Here is a 24,219-nt window from a genome sequence, read left to right as displayed (position 1 = left end):
ATGGGTTGTCGACGTCGACCGTGACACCTGCGACGGCGACCCGGTCCCGGGTCTCGCCGGCCCCTCCCTCGACGTCGAACGCCGAGGCTGCCGCGACCCAGAGCCCTGGATCGACGGCGAACATACCGGTGCCTTCTCTCTCGCCGTCGACGTCGTCGCCTTCGTCGTCGAACGCGACCTACCAGCCGGTAGGTGCCGTTTCTGCTCCCTGCTCTGCCCGGAGGTCCCTCCAGGGGCTGAAGCATGGGCGGAGGAGGGAGAATGAGATCCTCCATGCCCCGAAGTCCCACCGGTCCTCTGCTGCTCCTGTCCCTGAAGGCGAATCTTCTCCCTGTCCCTCAGGGTCCTCTTTGAAAAGGTTTTACAGATGGCACATGTAGCTGGGACATGTGAGGGCGACAAGCAGAGGATACACACATCATGTGGGTCCGTCTTGGCCTTTTTCCTCCCACACTCAGGGCAGTTATCGAACAAAGCCATGCTAAGAGTGGGCCAAAACTGCTCCAGATTGCAGGCAGTAGTAGACAAAGGCTCTAGACGTCGAATGAAAAGACTATTTATCCAAAAAATCCAATTTTAATCAAGTAAACCACCCAAAAGGGTAGAACTCAAGCTCCAGGGTCCTGCTAGCAGGAGCCGGAAAAAAGAACTGAAAGTAACTTGTGTTGGCTGTGCATCCTGGGATACCGGGGGTCTCTGGAGAGTTTCTTAAAGGCACGGTATCCCTTTAGCAGACACATAATGACAGCCTATAGGGCTTGTCTGTCCACCCCTTCCTCTCTATTGTTTAAAGGGATTTTGGTGAAGGGAGTGTGTGATAATAAAGGAACATGTCAGATGTGAATAAAAATGACATTTCAACTTTATTTTGGCTTTTGTGTTCACTTCAGAGGAAGTGCTGGCCAGTGCAGCCTTGTTGTGATTAGGCTGTATTATTTTGTCTGTCTCTTAAGTGTCTTTGCAGGTTTGCAAATGCGGGACAGCTTAAGAGATATTTTTGATTGCTCCGGGGTCCCCGCACATGGGCGGGGATTATTCATAGATTATGACTATACACAGAGATCCCCTACTACAGAACTTCTTTTATATCAGTTATAGCTTTATTACAATGACCAAATTCATCTTGCAAGTCCAAATGAACACTGAATGGCAGTCTATACTGCGGACAGCAGAGCTCATATTTCAAATTCAGTTTTGATTCATTAATTGCAGAGTGAACTGTACTCTAGGTCGTTGGATTTTCTCAAGAGGAAGTCACAAAAAGCATTCCTCAATGTCTGAGCTGACTACTGCCTTCGATCTACACTTCAGACAGCAGGGTTCACAATTCAGATCAAGTCGCGATTGCAGGTGACGCAGTCCAGTAGGCAAGAGACATTGTTCCTACTGCGGCCGGCCCGCACCATCGCTGGCTGCGCACACGTTGAATGCTTCTGGTGCCCCTACCTCAGTGCACCACAACTCATGGACCCTTTATGATAGAATCTTTTGTGTATGATTTCAGATCTGCTGCCCCTACTTCAGTGTATCACAAGTCATGGACCCTTTATGATAGAATCTTTTGTGTTATTTCACATCTGGTTCCCCTACCTTAGTGCAGCACAAGTCCTTTATGATTGAATCTCTGTCTGATCCAATGATTACTGTTGTACTTGTTGCCAGCACCAACCATTCCCGGAGGGTTGGCTTACAATCACCCCACACGCATCCACCACAGACGTCACTGGACATTTGACCCTGGTAGTAAAAAGGAGTCGAGCACACGTGCCCGTACCCAGTTCCACTGTATCTGTGTCCGTGTGTTCATTATGTATGCAACATGCTGCCCCCTAGGCCCTTCCACATTACATAGTGACTTTGTCTTGGTCATTGTACAAGTACGTACGTAGAGACTGCATCATTAGAGTACTGCCAACAGAGTGTATAGTGAATTTATAAGTGCGTGAGGATCATCGCAGTGATTGTATAAGTACATATGTTGGTGCAGCCTAACTCCGACAACGAGCGGGTCTCTAATTGGCTGCCCTCCATGTGCCAAAAACTGAAAATTCAACTTTCCATGGTCCTGTATTGCTACAGCTGTAACACTCCACTGAATGTGCAATAAACAATCATATTCACACAGATGTCTCATGTCCACCATCTTTCTTGTATGGAACTATGGATGAATATAGTGTCAGTAATTTCCCGTACCTTCCATGTTGGCCATATTGTGGGACTTGGCTCACAGAGTGACACTTTGGTTTTACAACACGGGCACGCCGCATTGCCACAGCCACTCCCTCACTGCTAGTATTCACCCACACCACACCCATTTAGCACAGGCATCACAGGACACGTGACCCTGCTAATATAAAAGTCTGGGCGCACGTGCAATTTTAGAGTTTAGAATACATGGCCTCACTTCTCACTGAGTTAGTAGCACCGCAAGCACTGAGCAGGTGTACAACCTGCGATGATAGGTGCACTAGTATGTCCTCTGACTGACTGAATTATTTATTAAGCGCACTATTGCCGTGGCGTCTTGGCGCTGAGTAAAGAGAAGGAGTGGCTGCTCCTGAACTAGGATTTTAAGAAAAACCAAGTTTTTAATGCCTTTCTGAACAGGATCTTGTTGGCTTGCAAGCGTAGCTCTGTAGGGAGGGAGTTCCATAGCTTTGCCGCTAGAAATGAAAAGCCCTTGCCTCCCCATCGAGCTCTTCTTATCTTAGGGGGGCAAACCAGCCCCAGACTGCCAGACCTTAATGTTCGGGTCGGTACATAACGTGGAAAGAGGGATTTGATGTCCTCTGCACCTCCTCTGTGTATAGCTTTGTGAACTAGGCATAGCGCCTTAAAATCCACCAGTCGTTGGACAGGGAGCCAATGTAGCTGCCTTATGCCACTCGATGTCGGGTGATGTTTAGGAAGATCCAACAGTATTCTTACAGCTGCATTCTGCAGTGACTGAAGTTTGGAAAGCTGTCTTTCCCCAGCTCCAACATACAGCGCATTGCAGTAATCGATTTGTGATAGAACCAAGGCTCCTACTACCGTTTTTCTTAGAGAGAAAGGAATAAACAGCAGTATTTTTCACAGGACCTTAATCATGAAAAAGCAGGCCGAGGTAACTTGATTAACTTGTGAAGTAAGTGTTAAGTCCTTGTCAATCAAAACACCTAGATTTTTTTCCTTTGGCACAGGGATGGGGCAGGTGCCAGCTTCTGGAGGCCACCATAGGTGATTCCAGATTGAGGGTTTTTGGTTATAACTTTGAAGTAGATTGCAGCATGATCTGACCAAGGTACAGGCTGCACATTTTCCACTTCAATAAGATCATTGCTAGTAAAGATTCCATCCAGCGTATGTCCCGCTTGGTGGGTAGGTTTGGATACAATCTGGTTCATCCCACAGCCCGCCATATTGTCAATTAAACTTGCGACCCCGCCATGCAGAATAAACGGATGCTGGGTGTATGACAAAATTATTAGAGGAAGTCTGAGTAGAATCTTCCGAAAGGAATTCCTCAAATGTCAAAATGAATGCATTTTCAATGCAGGGACTAAGGGTCAGTTAAACTACTGCCAACTAGAGCATTAGTAATGCTCTAATATTCCTTTTTAATAACTGTTTAAAATGTGGATGCCATACTTGTCTCGCATAAGTCCAACTGACCAACAGATAAATTATGATTTTGGTTAGGGCACTAATTATTATTATTTACTATGATCTGGTAGAGAATATTTAATGCTATTTGTGTGTAAATTTCATCAAGTCATCATGAAATGTCTTGTCAAATCAAGGTTTCTTTTGGGGTAGAAAAATACGCAACGAGATAATACATTTCTATCGGCATCAGTTAAAGCCCTGTAGAACAAATTCACAACTATTAAACAGTTTTCATCGCACGTGTTGTCTATTTGCTTTTCCTGCCCCAACTAGGATATCTGTTGCTCGTACTTCAGTTGTAGCTTTCTTCAATGTTTTTTTCTTTGCTTCGATTTCCACTGCTTTGGCCCCACTCTTTTCCTATTCATTGATGCAAGCAATCTCACGTATTTTAAGTAAAAACAAAAATATGACTTTTTTTACTCATTGGTCTCAAGTATTATTTTCTTTGTTTGCAGATAGAATTCCACCTGAAGATAACTGGAAACTTACTTCGGATGCAAGGGTTAGCTTCAACAGTTTTTATTATTTCTGTAACGGTTAAGTTTTTTCTGAAAGTTATAAACTCTTCCTAATTCATAATCCCTTACATCAGTTCAAACTTACATTGTATACTTTGCTTAACCTCAACTTGCTGTCGACATTGCTATATGTTTTGGTGCAATAATAAATTATTTCTTCATCTTGGGATAGTAAATCTTACTTTTTTAATTTCTTCAACTAATTTTCACCTGTTCAGTTTGGCATGTTTGATTATGGCAAGGGAATTGAAGATTTAGTTAAGTCAGTCTCCCATTCTGTGAATATGGCTGTGTTACTGTCTGCCTAACTGTGAAAGAACAACATCCTAAGTCATCTCTGTATAACATTTTAGTTCATATAATTCTAAAGCAAAGCTGCCTGCCAACAATTCTTAATGTATTTATCTATTACTTCCTCAAACTGTAGTACTATTACTTGAAATTCCCCATAGGAATCTGGTACTGATTGGTCTCATTCGGATCTTCTGCTATACTTACCTTCCTAGTAAAAATCAAAGAAGCAGCTTGATACAGCGTGCATCAATAAGTAACTCCTCCATCGGGGGGCCACAGTTAATGAGAACCTGATTTTTTAATATAGCGCTTAATACTGCAGCTCTTTACGCTGGTACTAGGTGTTACTTTTACACCATTTAATGGTAATCTTGCAGAAGGATGGAAGCTCAGTAGCCTTTGCCAGGATTCAAGCTTGTGACCTTTAAGTGACAGTAGATGTCAGAAGCGACAGTTGAGCCATGTTCCCCGCCAAGACTGAACAGTGGTTAAAAAGGATTCAGATATCAAGGTGACTCGCCTCAGAGTTGAAGGTAAACAGGTTCTGTGGCCCTGAGCTTGAACCAGAATAATAAGGATGCCCCATCAAGCTGAGGGAATGGAGGCCAGGTAGTTAAGAAATGCCTCTATTCAGATATTTTCTCAAGTACATATGCATATTTGATCATGTGAAAATGAAACACCTTTGTGGTGTTTTTAATTGCTTGTTAGCCAATAAGGTATGTTAAAGCAAGAGGAGTGGGAGTAAGGCATGTATTAATCCATAAAGACAAAAGAGATGGCTTTTTAAGTGCTTCTTGGAGGTAATGAGGGTGGACTCCATTCTGTTGCTTAAGTGTATGAAGTTCCAAGTCAGTAGTCACAGCCCAAGGGAAGGAGACAGCAGTTCTAAATTTGGTGACCTCAATGAGTACAAAGTTCATACTTGTGTGGCCTCTTTGTCAGCAACAGATGGCAGCAGTTTGGGTAGACATGAGGGTTGTTAGGGTGGATAGTCTTTAAAGCAAGGTAACAGACTGAACTGGATTGGAACATTTACAGCCAACCACATTTTAGAATTACACCAACAAACCTTCCTCAACTTACTTCCAAATTCTAAAGGGTTGGCGAAACATTCTACATGCAGTTAGATCATCTTATTGTAAGGTTGTCATTCAGGTGATATGCATCAGAATTAACAGTAGTATATGTCGATATGTTTATAGTCAAACAGACAAGGCGCGTAAAACAATCAATGGCCTATTAACAGTAAACAGACATACAAAACATGTGTTAGTCCATATAAGAGAACAATATTTTATATTGTACTGAACAAAGGGTTTGCAACATCAAATATAAATACAAAAAAGTGTGCATCACCTGTGCAGATTCCTCTTCTAATCGCCTTTTTTCATCCTCAGAATCAATTAGCTTTTGTTTGGTCATTAATAATTCCTTATTCAATGCGTCTGCCTTTTCTTCAGCCTAAAAAAGACAGTTTTAGAGATGTTCACTTATCTTTTACCTGAAGCAATTGCACATTACCTGCAATGAGCTCCAAAAATGCATCATTTAGCACACAATTCTCCAAGTGACAGCTACTCCAACAGGATTAAATATTTGAAATATTTTTTATTTTAAATATGGAAATATCTTACTTTTTATTGGTGTTCCTGACCTTTTAAACCGTATGGCATCGGGGCACGATTTTTGGTGTGTTATTTGGGGTGCTGATCCACAGACATATCCTACTATGTCATCAAACTTCTAGGGTTGAGAGAACAATTGATTAACCTCCCCTTACCAATTACAGACTGCACTGCATTAAAATGAATGTGGGTTGGGGCGTGGCCAAGATGCCAACCAAGATGGCCGCATAGTCTTGGAGCTCCACTGGACCCCTCCAAATCAAATGCATGGAAATCATGAAATCCCTTATTAAAAACCACAGTGGGGGTGGCAGCACTGACAGCATGGGATCACAAAGTGTTGGTGCTCTGGAGCTGCAGGAGCACCCGGGAGGATGTCTCCTCCCCCACGCCAGTGTGGTGCCCTGCAGCTCCGAGAAGCGAAGGCCAACGACTGACCTGTACCAGAGCATGCTCAGTGGACACTACATTGGGCTGTAGTAATGTGGAGGCGGCTCACATGTGGCCAAAGAAGTTGCGGGACAGCACTACCCACCCACCAAAGACCTGCAGCGAGGTAGGCCTGCACCACACCCATCTGCGGCCTACATGCAGCCCCCACTCCAAGCCACTGCAGACATACACACATCGGGCCTGGCGCTCTTATACCATCGACCCAGGACGAGCCCGTCTGGTTAAGAAACATTCCCCAATTGAAACAGCAGCATGGACTAGACTCCTAGAACCGCTAACTGGGGCACTCACGCAAGCGCTGTGATTGGAGCCGCAGACACAATCAGGAGATCCCCCTCCCCCCAGGCTGGAAGGCACGTTGCGCGACTCCGGCAAGCACAGGTCACCATCGTTTTGGTTTGGAACCAGCGGCGGGGACACTGCCCGGGGCCATGGCAGTGGGATAGCAGTTCTAAACTATCAGGCAGAAGCATGCTCGGCAGGCACTCCACCCCAGTCAACCGGCCGCTCTCCAGCATACCACCTGAGCAGGACCACGCAAACCACGTCATTGCACCATGAGGCCGCACCACTAAATCTGTTAAGCATCTTGCCTGCTTGGCTGTAATGGGTCATGGTTCGAGGAGACCCGAAACAACGCAAGCTAACCTTTGAGAAAGCCAGGTGATTATACTGGCCAGGGACAAGCGGAGGAGGGGGGAAACTCAGACACCGATATGGCTGCACAACAGGGGCCCAACCCCACATTGGTGTAACTATGTGCAGGCTTCAAGGCACTGGACACTCGTTTTGATGCATTAGAAAAACGCCTGGATGACATGAGGACACAGCTAAACAAACACGATGGCCCACCTAGGCGGCGAGGATTCGGGAACTTCCCAAGGTAGTGCACCAACCTTGAAGTAAGTGGGACTACAGGTGGTCACCCACACACCTCGCCAGTTCTAGAAAATTAAACTATGAAACTCGAACACGATTAGTGTATTGTTCAAGGTATCTATGCTAGACAGTGAGCATTCTCCACGGATATCGGAGGTAGAATCGGAGGGGACCTCCTGTTTTGGGTCCCAAAGGGTCCTGATGAATGCAGTGACCCTTTCTTTTGGGCACACCTCCTACAGCAGAAACATGTTGCCACCTTGGCAGTGAAGGAGGGGTGAAGGAAAACTAATTTTCTCCTTTCACCTCCATCCTTCACGCTTTTATTCTAGCCAGATGACCCCAAATTTGGCAGTGGGTACACATCTGAGCCAGGACCCCCCCCGCCAGCTCAGCGAACCCCAGCCAGGCCGCAAACAACCTCACGAAATGGATCAGCAACTGCGCAGACGACCTCGCCCCGCTGAGGACCCCGCCTAGCAGACCTGGCAGTAAGAAAGCACCATGGTTCACCGACGAACTCAAGAGCTCCAAGAAGAACTGCAGAGCCCTCGAGAGAGCCTGGCGCAGAGACCCAACACCAGACAACATGACCACCCTCAAGCTCGCCACTCGAAAACACCACCAACTGATCCACACCACCACGAAAACCGCATTCAAGGAACGACTGGACAACAACGCACACAACAGCAAGGAACTCTTCAACATCGTCAAAGAGCTCTCCAACCCAAACGCCGGAAACAAAGACATCACCCCATCACAAGACCTCTGCAACTCCCTCGCCTCCTACTTCCACAACAAGATCGCAGACATACACAACAGCTTCATCACACAGCCAACGCACCCCACGACAGCACCGGCACCCCCCACCACCACCCTCCGCGCCTGGACCCCGATCAACACCGAAGAAACCCGACGCACGATGAACTCCATCCACTCCGGATCTCCAACCGACCCCTGCCCACACCACGTCTTCAACAAGGCCAACGCTGTCATCGCACCCCACCTGCGGGACATCATCAACACCTCCTTCGACACTGCCACCTTCCCGGAGAGCTGGAAGCACGCCGAAAATCAGCGCTCTACTGAAGAAACCATCAGCGGACCCCACCGAACTCAAAAACTACTGCCCCATCTCGCTCCTTCAATGTCTACATGAGCCCCCTTGCGGCCATCGCACGCCAACACAACCCCAACATCATCTCTTACGCCGACGACACCCAGATGATCCTCTCCCTCACCAACGACCCCGCCACTGCCAGAGCCAACCTACACGAAGGGAAGACAGACGTAGCCGAATGGATGATGAACAGCCGCCTGAAACTGAACTCAGACAAGATGGAAGTCCTCATCCTGGGCTCTTCACCCTCCGCCTGGGACGACTCCTGGTGGCCCCCCGCCCTGGGTAGCGCACCCAAACCAACAGACCACGCACGCAACCTGGGATTCATCCTGGACTCCTCCCTCTCCATGACCAGACAAGTCAACGCCGTCTCCTCGTCGTGCTTCAACATCCTGCGCATGCTTCGTAAGATCTTCCGGTGGATCCCCACCGAGACCAGGAAGACGGTCACCCAGGCCCTCGTCACCAGCCGACTAGACTACGGCAGCTCCCTCTACGCCGGAACCACTGCCAAACTCCAGAAGAGACTCCAGCGGATCCAGAACGCCTCTGCGAGACTCATCCTCAACATCCCCCGACACAGCCACATCTCCGGACACCTGAGAGACCTGGACTGGCTCCCGGTCAACAAGAGAATCCCCTTCCGTCTCCTCACCCACGCACACAAAGCCCTACACAACCAAGGCCCGAGATACCTCAACAGCCGCCTCAACTTCTACACTCCCACATGCCAGCTCCGATCAACCAGCCACGCCCTCGCCGCCGTCCCCTGCATCCGAAGAGCCACCACAGGAGGAAGGTCCTTCTCCTACCTGGCCGCCAAGACTTGGAACTCCCTCCCAACCCACCTCATCCTGACCCAAGACCACCTCGCCTTCAGGAAGCAGCTCAAGACCTGGCTGTTCGAGCAGTAGCGGACCCCCCCCCCCCTCCCCAAGCGCCTTGAGACCCTCCGGGTGAGTAGTGCGCTATATAAGTGCATTGATTGATTGATTGATTGATCGACCGAAGCTCCAAAAGATTGATATGGAGGCGGGACCAGAGGCCGCTGATCTTCGCCTCTCACAAGTGGCCACCCCATCCCAGGTGGGATGCATCCATCACCACTGTGTGCTCCGGTTGGGGAAGGGAGAGAAATCTGCCACTGACCCAATCGAGATTTGTGAGCCACCACTAGAACTGACTTGCAGTGCCCTCCGAGATCTGGACATGATCAGACACGTTGCCCTGATGCTGCGCCCACTGGTACTTTAGGTCCCACTGCAGAGCCCGCATATGCCACCTGGCATGTTGCACCAGCAGGATGCAGGAGGCCATCAGGCCCAGGAGACGGAGGGTCATCCTGACAAACCCAGGATAGAGGCTGAAAGATCGGAATCATAGCCTGAATATCCCGGACTCGCTGCTCGGGAGGATAAACCCGAAACGGCGTCGAATCCAGAACCGCTCCGATGAAGGGGAGCTTCTGAGAGGGACTCAGGTGCGACTTCGGCACGTTGATGGAGAACACCGCGAATGCAGGAGGTTGGCCGTAGTCTGAAGGTGGGTGACGACTGCCTGGGGCGAGCCCACCTTCAACAACCAGTCGTCGAGGTAGGGGAAGACTGACACCCCCGACCTGCGCAGATGAGCTGCGACCGTCAACACCATCGTGAACACCCGAGGGGCGCTGGTAAGGCTGAAGGGGAGCACGGCAAACTGAAGATGCTCCTGGTCCACCGTGAACTGCAGGTAACGCCGGTGGACCGGCAGGACGGGGATGTGAAAATATGCGTCCTGCAAGTCCAACGCTACCATCCAGTCTCCAGGGTCGAGGGCAGGCAAGACCTGAGCCAGAGTCAACATCTTGAACTTCTCCTTCCGGAGAAGCGATTGACGTTCCTGAGGTCCAAGATGCGGCGCAAGCCCCTCTTGTCCTTCTTGGGGACCAGAAAGTAGTGGGAATAACAACCACTCCCTACGTCTGTCCCAGGAACACACTCGACTGCCCCCTTGGCCAAGAGGGCCGTGACTCCCTGTCGGAGAAGTGTCAAGTGTTCCCCCGACAGGCGGTGGAACTGAGGCAGCATGGCTGGAGAAGGGGGAGGGGGGGACTGAAAGGGAAGGGTGTAACCCTTGCGGATAATCTGCAACACCCACTTGTCCGATGGGATAGCGTGCCAGTGGGAGAGATGATGGCGGACCCTGCCACACACTGGCATGGGGTGCCCCACAAAGCACGGATTAGGAAGGTTTGGAGGCAGAAGCCGCGGGGGCGGAGGTGGACTGACCCCCACGCTGATTTCCAGACCCGCCCCTGCGGAAACCACGGCCACACTGAGGCTGGTTCTGCACAGGCTTGCCGAAAGAACGTGCCTGAACGCCCCTTCCGTGGCCACGAAAGGAACGAAACCCAGGAGTGGCCGGGCTTTTTGTGGAAATACCTAAGGACTTGGCCGTGGCCCGCGAATCCTTAAAACTCTCCAGTGCACTGTCGGCCTTATCGCCAAATAGATGAGTGCCATCAAAGGGCATATCCATCAGTGAGCTTTGGATATCTGGCGAGAATCCGTTAGAGCTCCACGAGGCATGGCGCTGAAGCGCCACAGTCGAAGAAATCGCTCTACCTAGTGAGTCCGCAGTGTCCAAGCCACACCGAATGGCGAACTTAGCCGCATCCTTACTCTCTGCAACAGCTTGGGACAGCACAGCTTGGGTCTCTTCAGGACACTGAGGAAACACCTGTGCAACTGTATCCCACACCGCGTGGGAATACCATCCCAACAGGCATGCAGTGTTCACCGACCGCAGCCCCAAGCTGGCCGAAGAGAACAACCGCTTACCGAACTGCTCCAGCCTCTTAGAGTCCTTATCCGGCGGAGCCGTGGGAAAGGCACTCTGACGTCGAGGCTTGGATGACCAGGCTCTCAGGCGTAGGATGAGTGGTCAGGAAAGCGGGGTCTCCAGGCGCTGATGCCTGGCGACATTCTTATCCACAGGGGCCCCCATGGCTGGCAGCGACCAAGTGCCCAGCAAGACGTCAGTGAGGGCGTCATTAAATGGTAGCAGGGGCTCCGACGAAGTGGACGCCGTCTGGAGCACCTCAGTGAGAAGATTAGTTTTGAGGGTCACCGTAGGGAGAGCAAGGTTGAGAACCTCAGCTGCCAGATGGAGCACCATCGTGTAGGAGGCACCCTCCTCCGTGATAAGCGGGGGAGAGGCAAACCCCGGGTCAGATGAGATGTCGAGTTCGCTGGTATCCTCCAAGTTGTCCGCCCAGTCCTGCACGGAGTCACACTGACGGCAAGAGGGTCCTCAGACCCCTCCCAGTCGTCCTCCACCTCCGCTGCATGTGGTACAAACCGCTGTGGCAGGGCAAGAGCCAGAGGAGGAACAAACAGCGTCGGGAACAGTGCTGAGAACAGCTCCGGGAACGGCGCCCGCCGGGGTCGATCCGGCACCGCGTCCCAATGCGGATCCCAGGTAGGAACAAAATAGTCCTGGAACCTGGGCAGGGGCGGGATAAATGGCACCCACTGCTGCCCCGGAGGCGGAGCAGAGGGTGGCGCTGGGGCCGGAGCCGGCAGCGATGGACCTTGTCTCGCCGTGGCCAACTGTGCAGGATCCTGTGGCGCCAAAGCTGGATCCGCCGGCGGCGCAACAGGATCCTGAAACGGGTCCGCAAGGCCCGTGGGCGCGCCGGCGGGAGCCCGAGCCCTAAAAAAGGCGGTCCAAGGTAGCAAGAAATTCTTGCACCTGTGCGGTAGTCGCCGACGGACCCGGATAAGGTGGGTAGTCTGCGGGACTCTCCAGCTCCGAAGGAGCCGCGGGGGCAAAGCCCCTGTCCCCTTCGTCCGCATCCGAGGACCAACAGTGGGACGTCGGAAAGCGAACACGCTTCTTTAACTTCTTTTTGTGTCGTCTCTTACCCGAATCCGAGGGTGAAGACTTGGAGCCTGAGGAGCGACGACTGTGGCCCCGCGAGCGTTCCCTGGAACGGCCCCTGGACCGGAAACGGTGCTGGGACGAGTGCCGGACCTCCAGCAGCTTCCGGCGCCACTCCCTCAAGGCCTTCGGGGCCATGGCCCGACAGTCCAGACAGGACCTGGAGTTGTGATCGGTCTCCAGGCAGTAGAGGGAGACATGGTGGGGATCCACCACCGACATATTGCGACGGCAGGCCCCACAAAACTTAAATCCAGGCATCCCTACGTGCACCAAGGAAACCAAAATTGTACAGGAGACAAAAGTCTCAAAAAGTGACTAAGGTACGTGCTCTTACCGGATCTGCGCTTTCTGGCGCGGAAAAAGAAAAAACTGATGTCAGCCCACATGGGTTTCGCCTAAGTAGTCTCTGTGACGTCATCACGGTGCTTACAACGCCAGCGACGGACGCGGAGCCGCACGACGCCACCTACTGACGCGCAGGGGTACTGGTAGCAAAACTTTCCGGATCCAGTCTGACGCCTGGGGATATTCTAAGGTAAGGAATCTATCACTAACGTGTCTCTCTCAGATGTATAATTGCTCTCTCATTGTCATTGGGGGAAGCCTTTCCCTCGCTTTTCATATTGTGTTCTTTTGATCCTATGACGTACCATTTGCTATGAAGTAGCTAATTGGTATTTTAGTGGGTTTTATGAAGTGATTATATGAAAGGATTAGGTCCAACGATAGGCAGCTGTTTTGACTCTCTTCGAGAGGCTGAAAATGTTGTCCACGTTCAAATGTGTTTGGATACTGCGAAACACAAGAAGGGATGTAAATACACTTAATGTCGAGGACTGAAACAGAATTATGTTTTGAGACATGATTATTTAAATATGGAATTTTGTTTGCTCTGTCACAGCTTCTAGCAATTCAACTGGAACATAGACATTGCTCGGGTGATGGGACAGACAGCCCTGAAATACACTGGGATCAAGCCGTATGAACGTGTAGCATGTTCAATTGAAAGAGGCTATTATGGAAGAATATAATAATGAAACAAATGTCAAACTTTAAGTACCTTATGTTTGAAAATTAAAATGTAACATTGGGGAAATATTAACAGACTTGTCCCTTAGCTCTCGTAAAGGATAGTGATAGCCTCTGCAGGCTGCAACCTAGCCTACTGCATAACCCTTCATTTTTCTTTAGCTTCTATTAAAGGAGGTTTGTGAAATAGGTTTTGGTGACTACTTTATGCATTAATAAGTTTGAGATTTAAATATGCTCCTTTTCCATTAAGATTAAATGAAGTTTGGCAAGTGTAGCCATACAAGGGTGTTTTCCAAAGAAAACAACATATTTACACATACACATGCTTAAACGTGTAGTGGAATCCCCTGAACAAGCGAGACTGTTCTTTGCTTATAATTACCTATCTAGATCCCTTGAAGAAGAATTAAAGTGTGTAGACCGCACATACCCAGGGGAATTCACATTGAGTTAAACGCATATGAAAAACCAGAGACTTCTGAACTCTTTACAGTCAGTGGTAAGCTTTAGGTTTCACTCTCATTTCTAAGTATCCCCAAGAAATTATATTGTCTCAATATTTGCAATGAAAGAAGACGATTATTTATTCAAACAATCTTGCTTTTTCTAATATTGAGATATATTCATACATCAATATAGCCAATCCAGTCAGGCTTGGATGGTATTTTACCAATCCAAAGCTGTAATTTTGTACCTAGAGTAGTAAAGGCTTTTGTCATTGTTCAGCTCAGCTTGGATGGCACTAGTTAATCCATTGCTGTCATGTTGTCTGTACGGACCAGGACAGCTTTGCATACCAGATGGAGTTGAAAGGATTTTAATGCCAGGAAATTGCCAGTAATTCCAGTTAATTTATGTGGTGTTGTTTTTGCGGAGGGGTCAATAAGCCACGAATGGTATGGTTTTGAAGATGAGCTCCCCAGCCGGTGAGCGAAGCATCTGCTGTTAGCACTATCTGTGGAACTGGGTCGAGGAACGGCCGCCCTTGGAAAGGTTTTGTGTGTTCCATCACTGCAGAGAGCGATATTTGCGGCTGTCCACCAACACCAGATCTGTTAGCTGAACTTGACCCTGGCTCCATTGACGTGCTAAACACTCCTGTAAGGGATGCATTTGGAGTCTTGCATAAGGGACGAATAGAATGCAAGAGGCCATCATCCCGATTAACCGCATGAACACTCGAGCTGTTAACAAGTGTTGAACTGAAATTGTGGAATTAGAGCTTGAATGTTGCATATCATGACTTGGTTGGGGTATGCTAGAGCTTTTAAAGGGTTAATTGTAGCTCCTAGATATTGTTGTGTGCTGGACGGTTGTAGGTGGGACTTGGTGAGGTTCACCGTGAATCCCAAATGGTGAAGCAACTGGATTGTTTTGTGTGTGTTGCACACAGCTGTTGTGCGACTTGGCTTTTATGAGCCAGTCGTCCAGATAAGGGAACACGTGAATATGTTGTCTTCGTAAGTGAGCTGCTACTACTGCGAGGCACTTTGTGAAGACTCTGGGTGCTGTGGTCACCCCGAACGGGAGGACTTTAAACTGATAGTGTTGACCGTCTACCACTAACCTGAGATATTTCCTGTGAGCGGGTGAATGGGAAAATGAGAGTACGCATGCTTTAAATACAGAGTGGAGAGAAAGTCACCTTGTTGAAGCAGTGGTAACACTTGTTGTAGAGTGACCATGTGGAAGTGGTCTGACTGAATGTCAAGGTTTAGCGGTCTGAGGTCCAATGTTGGCCTGAGAGAGCCGTCCTTTTTTGGAATTAGAAAATATAGGGAGTAAACCCCTGTGCCTTGATGAGGCGGGGGGACTGGTTCTATTGCATTTTTTTGTAATATAGAGAGAACCCTTTTGTTTTAGAAGAGTCGGATGTTCCAAAGACATTGGACGTTGTCTGGGAGGAATGTTTGGGGGAGTGGAGGTGAGTTCCAGGCAATAACCATACTGGGTCATTTGTCTTACCCACTTGTCTGTTGTGATAGAGTTCCAGACGGGTAGGAACTGTGAGACGTCCCCAGACAGGAGTGGAATGATCTGGGGGAAGTGAAGGGAAATCACTGCTTGGGGGTAGAGGAGCCGCAGGTGTTGTTATCGCGGCCTCTTACCTTATTGTTGTTACCCCTGTATCTTCCTTGAAAATATCCTCTGGAGGAGGTAGTTTGATTGGGACTTTCATATGATGAAGAGGGATGTTCTGAGCCAGTGGTTTTGGAGCCAGCCCTGTAAAAGGAGCGAAAAAAGAGCCTTTAGGGGAAGACAATTGCACGGCACCCATGGATTTGGCAGTCTCAGTATCTTTTTTCATCTTTTCTAAAGATTTGTTTACTGTGGGCCCAAAAAGATGCTCTTGGTCAAAAGGCTGATTAAGAATAGTGGATTGGGGAGGAGGAGCCTAGCGCGCATCCAAGATGGTCGCGTGAGCACAGGGCTCCCCGGACCCTTGCTGCTCCTCGGAATATATCCTGAGAATATCCTGATGTGGTTTATGGAATCTGGCAGATGAAGACCGGCTGAGCACGTATCTCTTTTCAGAACTCGAATCGGACCTGGGAATCCTGAGTTGTCGTTGTTCGAACTTTTGGGACCCACCCGACGGAGGTGCCCGGGGCGAAGGTGAACCGTGGAGCCGTGTCGTAATTGAACAACAGCGGCTGCAGTGCTACGCCAGTGGCCGCTTTACCACTTTCGGTTTCACTTTCGGACTTCGGGGGGCTGGCCTGCGAATGCACTTGATGTGGCGGGGTGTTTCCTTGGCCTCTGCGCGAGGCCTTGTCTCCACCTGCCACTAGTGTGCCCATTGCCTTGGGTCCCCCCGCACCGCTATATTGTGGTCTCTGGTGAGGCGCTGGTCTGCGGTGCCGGTGCCCCTACGACTCTTGATCGGCGGTCCCCTTCGGTGTCCGTGACCACATGGGGGGCAAGGGGGGCCCCGAGGGGCGTAAGACTAAGGCCTCCCTCCGCGGGGGACCGGTCCAGGCCAACAACATGGACCGCTACACTCAGGGCAGAGGGTCCCCTGGAGCGACCGCCCCCCCCCCCGGATGCCGTCGGTGGTGGCACGACCGTCTCTCCGGAGCTTTCCCTGCAGGACATCATGGGCGCCATTGATGGCATCAGGGAAACCATCGCCACGCAATACGAGGCCCTGGCCCGTAAAATCGACACGGTGGCAATTGATGTCACCCTAATTCGGGCAGATCTCTCCAAAACTAACGAGAGGGTTCAGGCTCTCGATGTGCGGACCTCCACCCTTGGTACGGATGTGTCGGACCTGCAGGCCGCGCTTGGTGACATTAAGGCGGTCAACGATCGGATGGCCCGGCGGCTGGAGGACTTCGAGGGACGGGCCCGACGCAACAACATCCGTGTCATAGGCGTACCGGAGTCCTCCGACAGCCGCCCGGTTGACCTCCTGGTCGAGGACCTCATCCTCCAACAGTTGGCCCCTGCAGGCCTAAGTAAGTTCTTTGCTGTGGAGCGGGCCCATCGAGTTCCGGGCGGTCGGCCACGGCCGGGGGCCCCCCCCCCCCGAGGCCTATCGTGGCCAAACTGTTCCACTATAGAGACCGAGATGCGATTCTGCAGGCCTCACGGGTCCACGGCCCGGTTCGTCATGAGAACTCATCCATTAACTTTTAACCGGACTTTACCCAACTTGTCCAGAAACAGCGGATGGGATTCCAGGGGGTGAAGCGTCGTCTCCGTGAACTGGGCCTAAAGTACTCTATGCTCTACCCTGCAAAACTCCGAGTGGAACATGAGGATCGGACTGCTTTTTTTGACTCTCCTGTGGCCGTGAGTGACTGGCTGGACTCGCTGCCGGACAGAGGTGACCGTCCCGGGCCCTCTGCAGGCGCCGAAGGTGACGGGTCCCCTTTGGAGTGACTTTTGGTCCTTGATTTTGCCATTTTGCATTGTTCAGCTGGGTTTTACTTCTTTTGTTCATTTTGTCTCACTAGGACCTGTGTGGGGGGCGGGCGGGGACGGGTCCCTTTCCTCCTCCGGGGTCTTTTCGTAGAATGGGGTTAGTAGGGCGACAGGCACACTGCAAGTTGGGGGGGTTTTCTGGCCCGCAGGGGTGCAGGGTGGGGGGAGTTGGATTTGGGGGGGGGGTTGGGGGGTGGGAGGGGTTGTTTTGCTGTGTGTTTTTTGTTCGTAGAGCGAGGTATTGATTTTTATCCAGATTCGGGAACTGTGCTACTGACTGGGGGGCCTTTGATCTATTGGAGGGGATGGGGGGGGGACGGGTTGAGACTGATGTCATGGAACGTCAATGGGTTGGGGGATCGTATCAAACGGGGGGTAGTACTGCAGTATTTGCGTCGTTTGACTCCTGATGTGGTGTTTATCCAGGAGACGCATCTGGTTGGCAATGTTTGTCATGCAATGAACAGGGGGGGATACCGCCTCGTGGCCCATTCTGGTTTCACAACTGGTTCCAGGGGGGCGGGCATTCTCCTGCGATCCTCACTTCCGTTGGATATCACTAGGGTAATCTCGGATGACAGAGGGCGCTATGTGTGTCTGACTGGGAGGTGGGAGGGGCAGCCCCTTTCCCTGGTCTCAGTTTACGTCCCCCCGGGCCTCCAGAACTCCACCTTCGCTGACTTGGGTCGAATGCTGCTTGAACTTCCGGAAGGTCTTTTGCTTATGGGCGGGGACTTTAATTCGGTGGTTTCGGGTGACCTGGATCGTCACCCACCCAGGGCCCTCCCCGCTGCCCAGGCATGGCTTGGTGGCCTGCTGGAGACCTTCGGCCTGGTGGATAGTTGGAGATTAATGCATCCGACCCAATGTCAGAACACCTTTCACTCTGGGGCGCATGGGAGTCTTTCTAGGTTAGACTATTTCCTTATGCCCGCGGCACAGACTGGTCGGATTCGAGAGGTTAGGCACCTGGCGCGGGGTATTTCCGATCATTCCCCGCTGTGGCTGCTCCTTGACACCGAGCCGCGGTCTGCAGGGCGGATTGCTCCTATCAACCCGTGGTACCTGCGAGACCCTATGACTCGCGACAGCCTGGTTAAGGCTATGGACCAATACTTCCTTGAAAACGAGGGGTCGGTGTCGTCCGCAATGTCCTTGTGGGAAGCCTTTAAAACCGTAATCCGCGGACACGCCCTCTCCCAGATAGTGGTGGCTAAGAAGCTCAAGAGTGAGGCAGTGGTGAAGTTGGAGACTGACATTTCGGGGCTGGAGTCGGCCTTGGAGACGGGTGTCACTCCGGACGGGCTCCATGCCCTCAGCCTGAAACAGTTTGAATACAGGTCTCTTGTCACTGACGCTGCCAAAACGATGTATAGGGAGCAGCAGGGTCGATTGTATGAGGCCGGGGACAAGGCGGGAAAGTTGATTGCGTGGCTGGATAAGAAGGAGAGAGTGAATCGTGTGGTCCCGGTGCTGTGTGTCTCGGATGGAGTGTGTGTGACTGAGCCTGGTGAGATTGTGGAATGTTTCGCTGACCACCTCCGGGCCGTGTACTCCCCGGTGACTGATAGGGATGAAGAAGACTCTTGCCTTCTGCTTAGGGATATTGCTTTGCCCGGCCTGTCCGCCGAAGACCGTGAGCAGCTGGACGCCCCCTTGTCTGTAGATGAAATTGCAACTGCGATTCGGTCCCTTCGTTCGGGCAAGGCGATGGGTCCCAACGGGCTGCCTATTGAATTATATAAGTTGCGCCCGGATAAACTCGCGCCCTTCCTCCGTCGTATGTTTCAGGAGTCCCTTGAGGCAGGCTCCCTTCCTGACGACCAGCGTCTGGCTACGATAGTCGTGATCCCCAAGGACGGTAAGCCACGAGATCGCTGTGCCTCCTACAGGCCTATTTCACTGCTAAATGCAGAGCCTAAAATCCTGGCTAAAGTCCTTGCCAATCGTTTGTTGAGCATCATCTGCGATTTGATTCATCCTGATCAATGCGGCTTCATCCCTCACCGTAACACCGCTCTTAACTTGCGGCGTCTTCACGGCGCCCTCGCCAGGGCGGAGTACCTCTCCGAACCAGCCGTGCTGGTTTCTTTAGACGCCACGATGGCCTTTGATACCATCGAGTGGCCATTCCTCTGGGCTGTCTTGACCAAATTCGGCTTTGGGGAGGGATTTCTTGGCTGGGTGAAGCTTCTTTACACGGGACCCATGGCTCAGGTGGTAGTTAATGGGCGGGTCTCTCGGCCCTTCGCTCTCGGTAGGGGTACGAGGCAGGGGTGCCCGTTGTCCCCTCTGCTCTTTGCTCTTGCCTTGGAGCCGCTCGCCGCTTGGCTCCGCTGGGAGCCCTCGATCAGAGGGATCCGGTGGGCCCCGGGCTTCGAGGATCGGGTCTCGTTGTATGCGGACGATATTCTCCTGTATCTCACCTCGCCGCGGCAGTCGCTTAATGTTCTCTTTGATGTTCTGACTTCCTTTGGGAGAAATTCGGGTCTAACGATCAACTGGTCTAAATCCTGTGTCTATCCTATCTCCGGTGACCCTCCTCTCTTGCCGCCTCGGCTTCCGATCCAATTATCTCTGTCCGGCTTTAAATACTTGGGAATATACGTCTCGATGGACCCGGTGGCTCGCTATGAGCAGAATCTCCTGCTTCCACTTCGGCGTCTGAGGGAGGACACGGCTCGGTGGTGTAAGCTGCCCTTGTCCCCGCTGGGTCGGGCAGCACTGTTTAAAATGATGTCCCTTCCCAGATTTCTCTATGCACTTCAGAACTCCTTCGATGTTATTCCTGTGTCCTACTTTCGGGAGGTGGAGAGCCTGCAGAGAAGACTGGTGTGGGACGGACGGGCGCGTATCGCTCTGGCAAAGCTTACTCTCCCCTGGTACGACGGGGGCATCGCGCTTCCCGACATTCGCAGGTATTATTGGGCCTCACAGCTATCGGCCATTAACCATGCCACGTATGCGCCTGGCTTGAATCCGGCGTATGAGATGGATAAATTCCTGCTTCCCGGCGGAAACTATAACAGGGCACTTTACTCCAGCTCGGCTGGACGGACCCTTACGGGCCCTACTAAGATTGCGGTACGGATCTGGAAGGCGGCCAATGTAGCCTTGGGCTGGAGTGAGCGATTAACATGTGCCACTCCTCTGTTTGCCTCCGACTGCCTGGGAAGCCTCTGGACAACGATGGGGTTTGAACGTTGGGACACGATTGGTATTAGTAGAGTGGGAGACTTATGGATTAAGGGTGCGGTTAAAACATTCGCGGCGCTCCAGAGCGAATACGAACTTACGGAAAGGGAGTTCTTCCGCTACGCCCAGATTCGGCACGCCCTGCTCTCTGTTTTTGGGGAGGGGACCAAGATCCCGGCTTCTTCGCCCCTCGAGGACCGCATACTCGATGGTCATGTCCCCGACAGTACTATCTCATTAATTTATAAAAAACTTATCAATAATCGGGCTGACCTCTTGGTGCGCCTCCGGGAGGCGTGGACGGGGGATGGGGTGGAACTGGACGACGAGGACTGGCAGTCCGCACTGTCGTCCCCCAAGGAAGTGGCCATTCCAGCCCGTCTCCGCCTGGTCCAACTCAAGATTCTCCACCGGGTGTATGTGACGGGTCCCCGTTTGGTCTCGATGGGATTTTCTGAAGACGGGCTCTGTAAGCGGGGATGTGGACTCAGAGCCACCTTTCTCCATATCCTTTGGGAGTGTCGCGAGGTGGCGGAATACTGGCGCCGGGTGCACGTGGTCATGGGACAAGTCACCGGGGTTGTGCTGCTGCCGGAGGTGCGTCGCTGTGTCCTGAATGTGTGGGAGCCCAATGATTATAACGCGGCTCAGACTCGGTGGGCGGCCCTGGGGAACATGATTGCCAAGAGAGATATAGCGCAGCTTTGGGGTTCCCAGCGGCCTCCCACCGTGTCCGTATGGAAGGAGAACATGGACTGGTGCATGTTCAGGGAGAAGACTGTGTATGTGGCTCGTGGTAAACCGGGGGCATGGGGTAGAATCTGGGGGCAATGGAACGCGTATCGTGGGGGTATCTGTATTCCCCCCCTAGTGGACACCGATATTGCTTTGTCCCCCTGACCCTTGATGGTTCCTTGCGACTTTTGGAATAACCGAATATAGACGTTCCTCTCCCGTGACCCCCCCCCCGACCTATCAGTACTCCTTTCTCCTGATAGCTATTTGAAGGTCTAAGTAGAGTCCCCCGGATGTAGCCTGACCCATATCTTTTGCCCTTACGCCTCGCCTTTTGTTTTTATTTGTTATTTATGTTAAACCTATGTATCCTGCTTCCCTAGGACTATCCGGAGTCATGTACGGGGCTGGGCCCCGGGAGTCGACTACTGCCTTAACATCTGTATGATCCTGCCTGAATCTAGCGGCCGGCCCTGGTGGTTGTAGGCCCATGCTTGTAATTCATTTATTGTTCAATAAAATTTTCAACAAAAAAAAAAATACTTTTTTAAAAAGAATAGTGGATTGCACCTCTTGCTGGAATCGGGATATCCGGAGCCAAGCGTGCCTGCGTAGTAAAACACTGGTATTACTAGCAGGAGATGCTGTATCCGCCGTATTGATATACATTTTCTAGGTGTGTTGGTTATTAGTTTACCCTCCTGTATAAGGTCATTGGCTTTGTTTTTATATTGGTCAGAAGGTTGTTGCATAAGCTTTTCAAGCTCATCATAGTGAGCTCTGTCATATCTGGCTAACAAAGCTTGGGCATTGGCCGTCCGCCAATGATTTGCAGCCTGTGACGCAATTCGTTTGCCAGATGCGTCTATGAATTTTGATTCATTATCATGAATTAGTCCTCTTGCGTGCATTAGACACCACAAGAGAATCCAAAGGGACGTGACCTCTGATGTATACTGTCATTGGGAGCTGCCTTATATTTTTTGGCCACCCTGGAGGTGAGGATCCTGGCTCTGACAGTCTTTAAACACTTCGGTGCATGTTTTAGCATGCCTTTTAGTATTGGCAGGGTGTGTGTAGACTTTTGTGAGGGAGCAAACGTTTCCAGTAAAAAGTTTTCCTCTAAGGGATCAGGGTGTAATTGTACCCCGTGGTATCGAGCAGCCCTATTAATTAGTTGCGCAAACCCAACATTCTCATCTGGTGGTGATGGTCTAGAGGGGTAGAGGTCCCGGGTGATTGTGTGGATCGGGATCTGTATTGTAATCATCCAAAGCATCTATATCGTGTGGGATGGTATGTGCGTCATCATCCTTATCTGGATCTCCGTTCCCATCCCCATCAGTATAATCATTTTCATCACCCTGTGGTTGAGGTGAAAATGTACGTTGTGGGGAGTGTGCTGGAGAAATTAACAAATTAGGATCAGCTGGAGAAGGAGCGAGAGGTGGAGCAGTATTAGTGCCCATTTCCTTCTGTTTAATGGGTATTCCAGAGCCTTCTGGAGTGTCCAGTTTCCTCTTTTTAGGAGGCTTGGCGACAACTTGACCGGTTTCTAGGTCAATGTGTAGTGTTCTTTGCTTTGGATCCGAAAAATCTGGCACAAACTGTTGTTTGGGTACAATGTCCTTTTTCGGTGCTGAAGGTTTAGGGTCAGAATGTTCTTTTGCCTTAGTTTCAGAAGCTTTCTGCAGGGTCTTGGACTCTTTAGATTTCGGTTTGTGGCTCAGACTTTTTTCGGCTCCGAAGGTTTTATCGGCTCTGAATGTTTGTCCTTTGTTTGTTTCGACGCCGAGGGCTTTGGTGTCGAGGCGGTTTTCGGTGCCGACGAAGAAGGGTGTGGCACATCTTTAGTTTTGGGCTTCCCGGTGCTGACAAGTCACCTTCGGCACTGGGACGTGGTTGATTTGAGCCCGAGCCGGAAGGCTTTTCTTTCGGTTTCGTAGCCGGGCCCGATGGCGGGGCATCTGAAAAGTGTTGCCGGTGTTCACCTGAGCCGGAGGGCAAAGGTGTTACCGGAACCTTTTGTTTGGGGTTGGTTAGGAGAGGGATCTCGGTACTCACGGACCGCTGAGCTGGTGTGACTGCCTCATCTTCAATGTCGGAGCCGTCGGCCTCGGACACGGAGATCTCTCCTTCATCAGCTTGTTCTGGCTGGACATTGGGATCTGCTCCGAAGATGTCCAGAACTGAGCTGCTTTCGCGGGACAATTCATGACGTCGAGCCAGACAGTCACAGATGGTTTTCTTCGACCTGAAAGATGCACAGGCTTCGCATTTCTTGTCCTCGTGCTCTGGGGAGAGGCAGAGGTTACAAACCTGGTGTAAGTCCGTGTGTGGGAACTTAGCACCACACCCGGGGAATTTTTTAAAAGGAGTTCTTTCCATTGACTACTGGCGTGATCGGCGCTGATAGGCCCAACGGCCCACGAGTGGTGAGGCATTGCGCGTCAAAGGGGGTTCGAGAACGACTCCGAACCGGAGCGCCGCAAATCACATCCGAGCCCGATGGCGGAAAAAAACTATCTGGAGATGGAGTCGATGCCCATGCGCACTGTCACCCTAAGGAGGGGTCACCTATATTGTGACTACAAAGACTTCTTTCATGACAAAAACAATGTGCAAACATCCGAGCCCAACACCAGATGGCAATCTATGCACAAGTATATGATCTACAGCTCATATGCCTCGGATATATAACTTCCCATTGGGACAAGATAGAAAGATGGAGTTTAGTATACCTGAATTAAAAAAATGCATCTTTTAGTAAAGAAGATCTTTATATTCAGAGTAGGGGGAGGAGATTTCTTTCACGCCTTAATGGGCCTGGTCTGCCTTGGACAATGCTGTTTCT

General features: G+C 50.9%; 1 protein-coding gene across 2 annotated transcripts in view; it reads right to left on the bottom strand.

The window, feature by feature from the left end:
- Positions 1 to 24,219, bottom strand: part of RABGAP1 (RAB GTPase activating protein 1) — a 1,076,978-nt gene that overhangs the window by 195,455 nt on the left and 857,304 nt on the right. For both annotated transcript variants that reach the window (XM_085612417.1, XM_085612408.1), the window contains exon 23: positions 5,823 to 5,927. In XM_085612417.1, coding sequence (XP_085468543.1) covers positions 5,823 to 5,927 — 105 coding nt within the window. The remainder of the gene's footprint in view (positions 1 to 5,822; positions 5,928 to 24,219) is intronic.

The sequence above is a fragment of the Triturus cristatus genome, chromosome 1_2 (assembly GCF_964204655.1).
Source record: "Triturus cristatus chromosome 1_2, aTriCri1.1, whole genome shotgun sequence".
In the NCBI taxonomy this organism is placed as follows: Eukaryota; Metazoa; Chordata; class Amphibia; order Caudata; family Salamandridae; genus Triturus; species Triturus cristatus.
The sequence above is the reverse complement of the archived record's forward strand: the minus strand, read 5'-3'. Positions and strand labels throughout refer to the sequence as shown.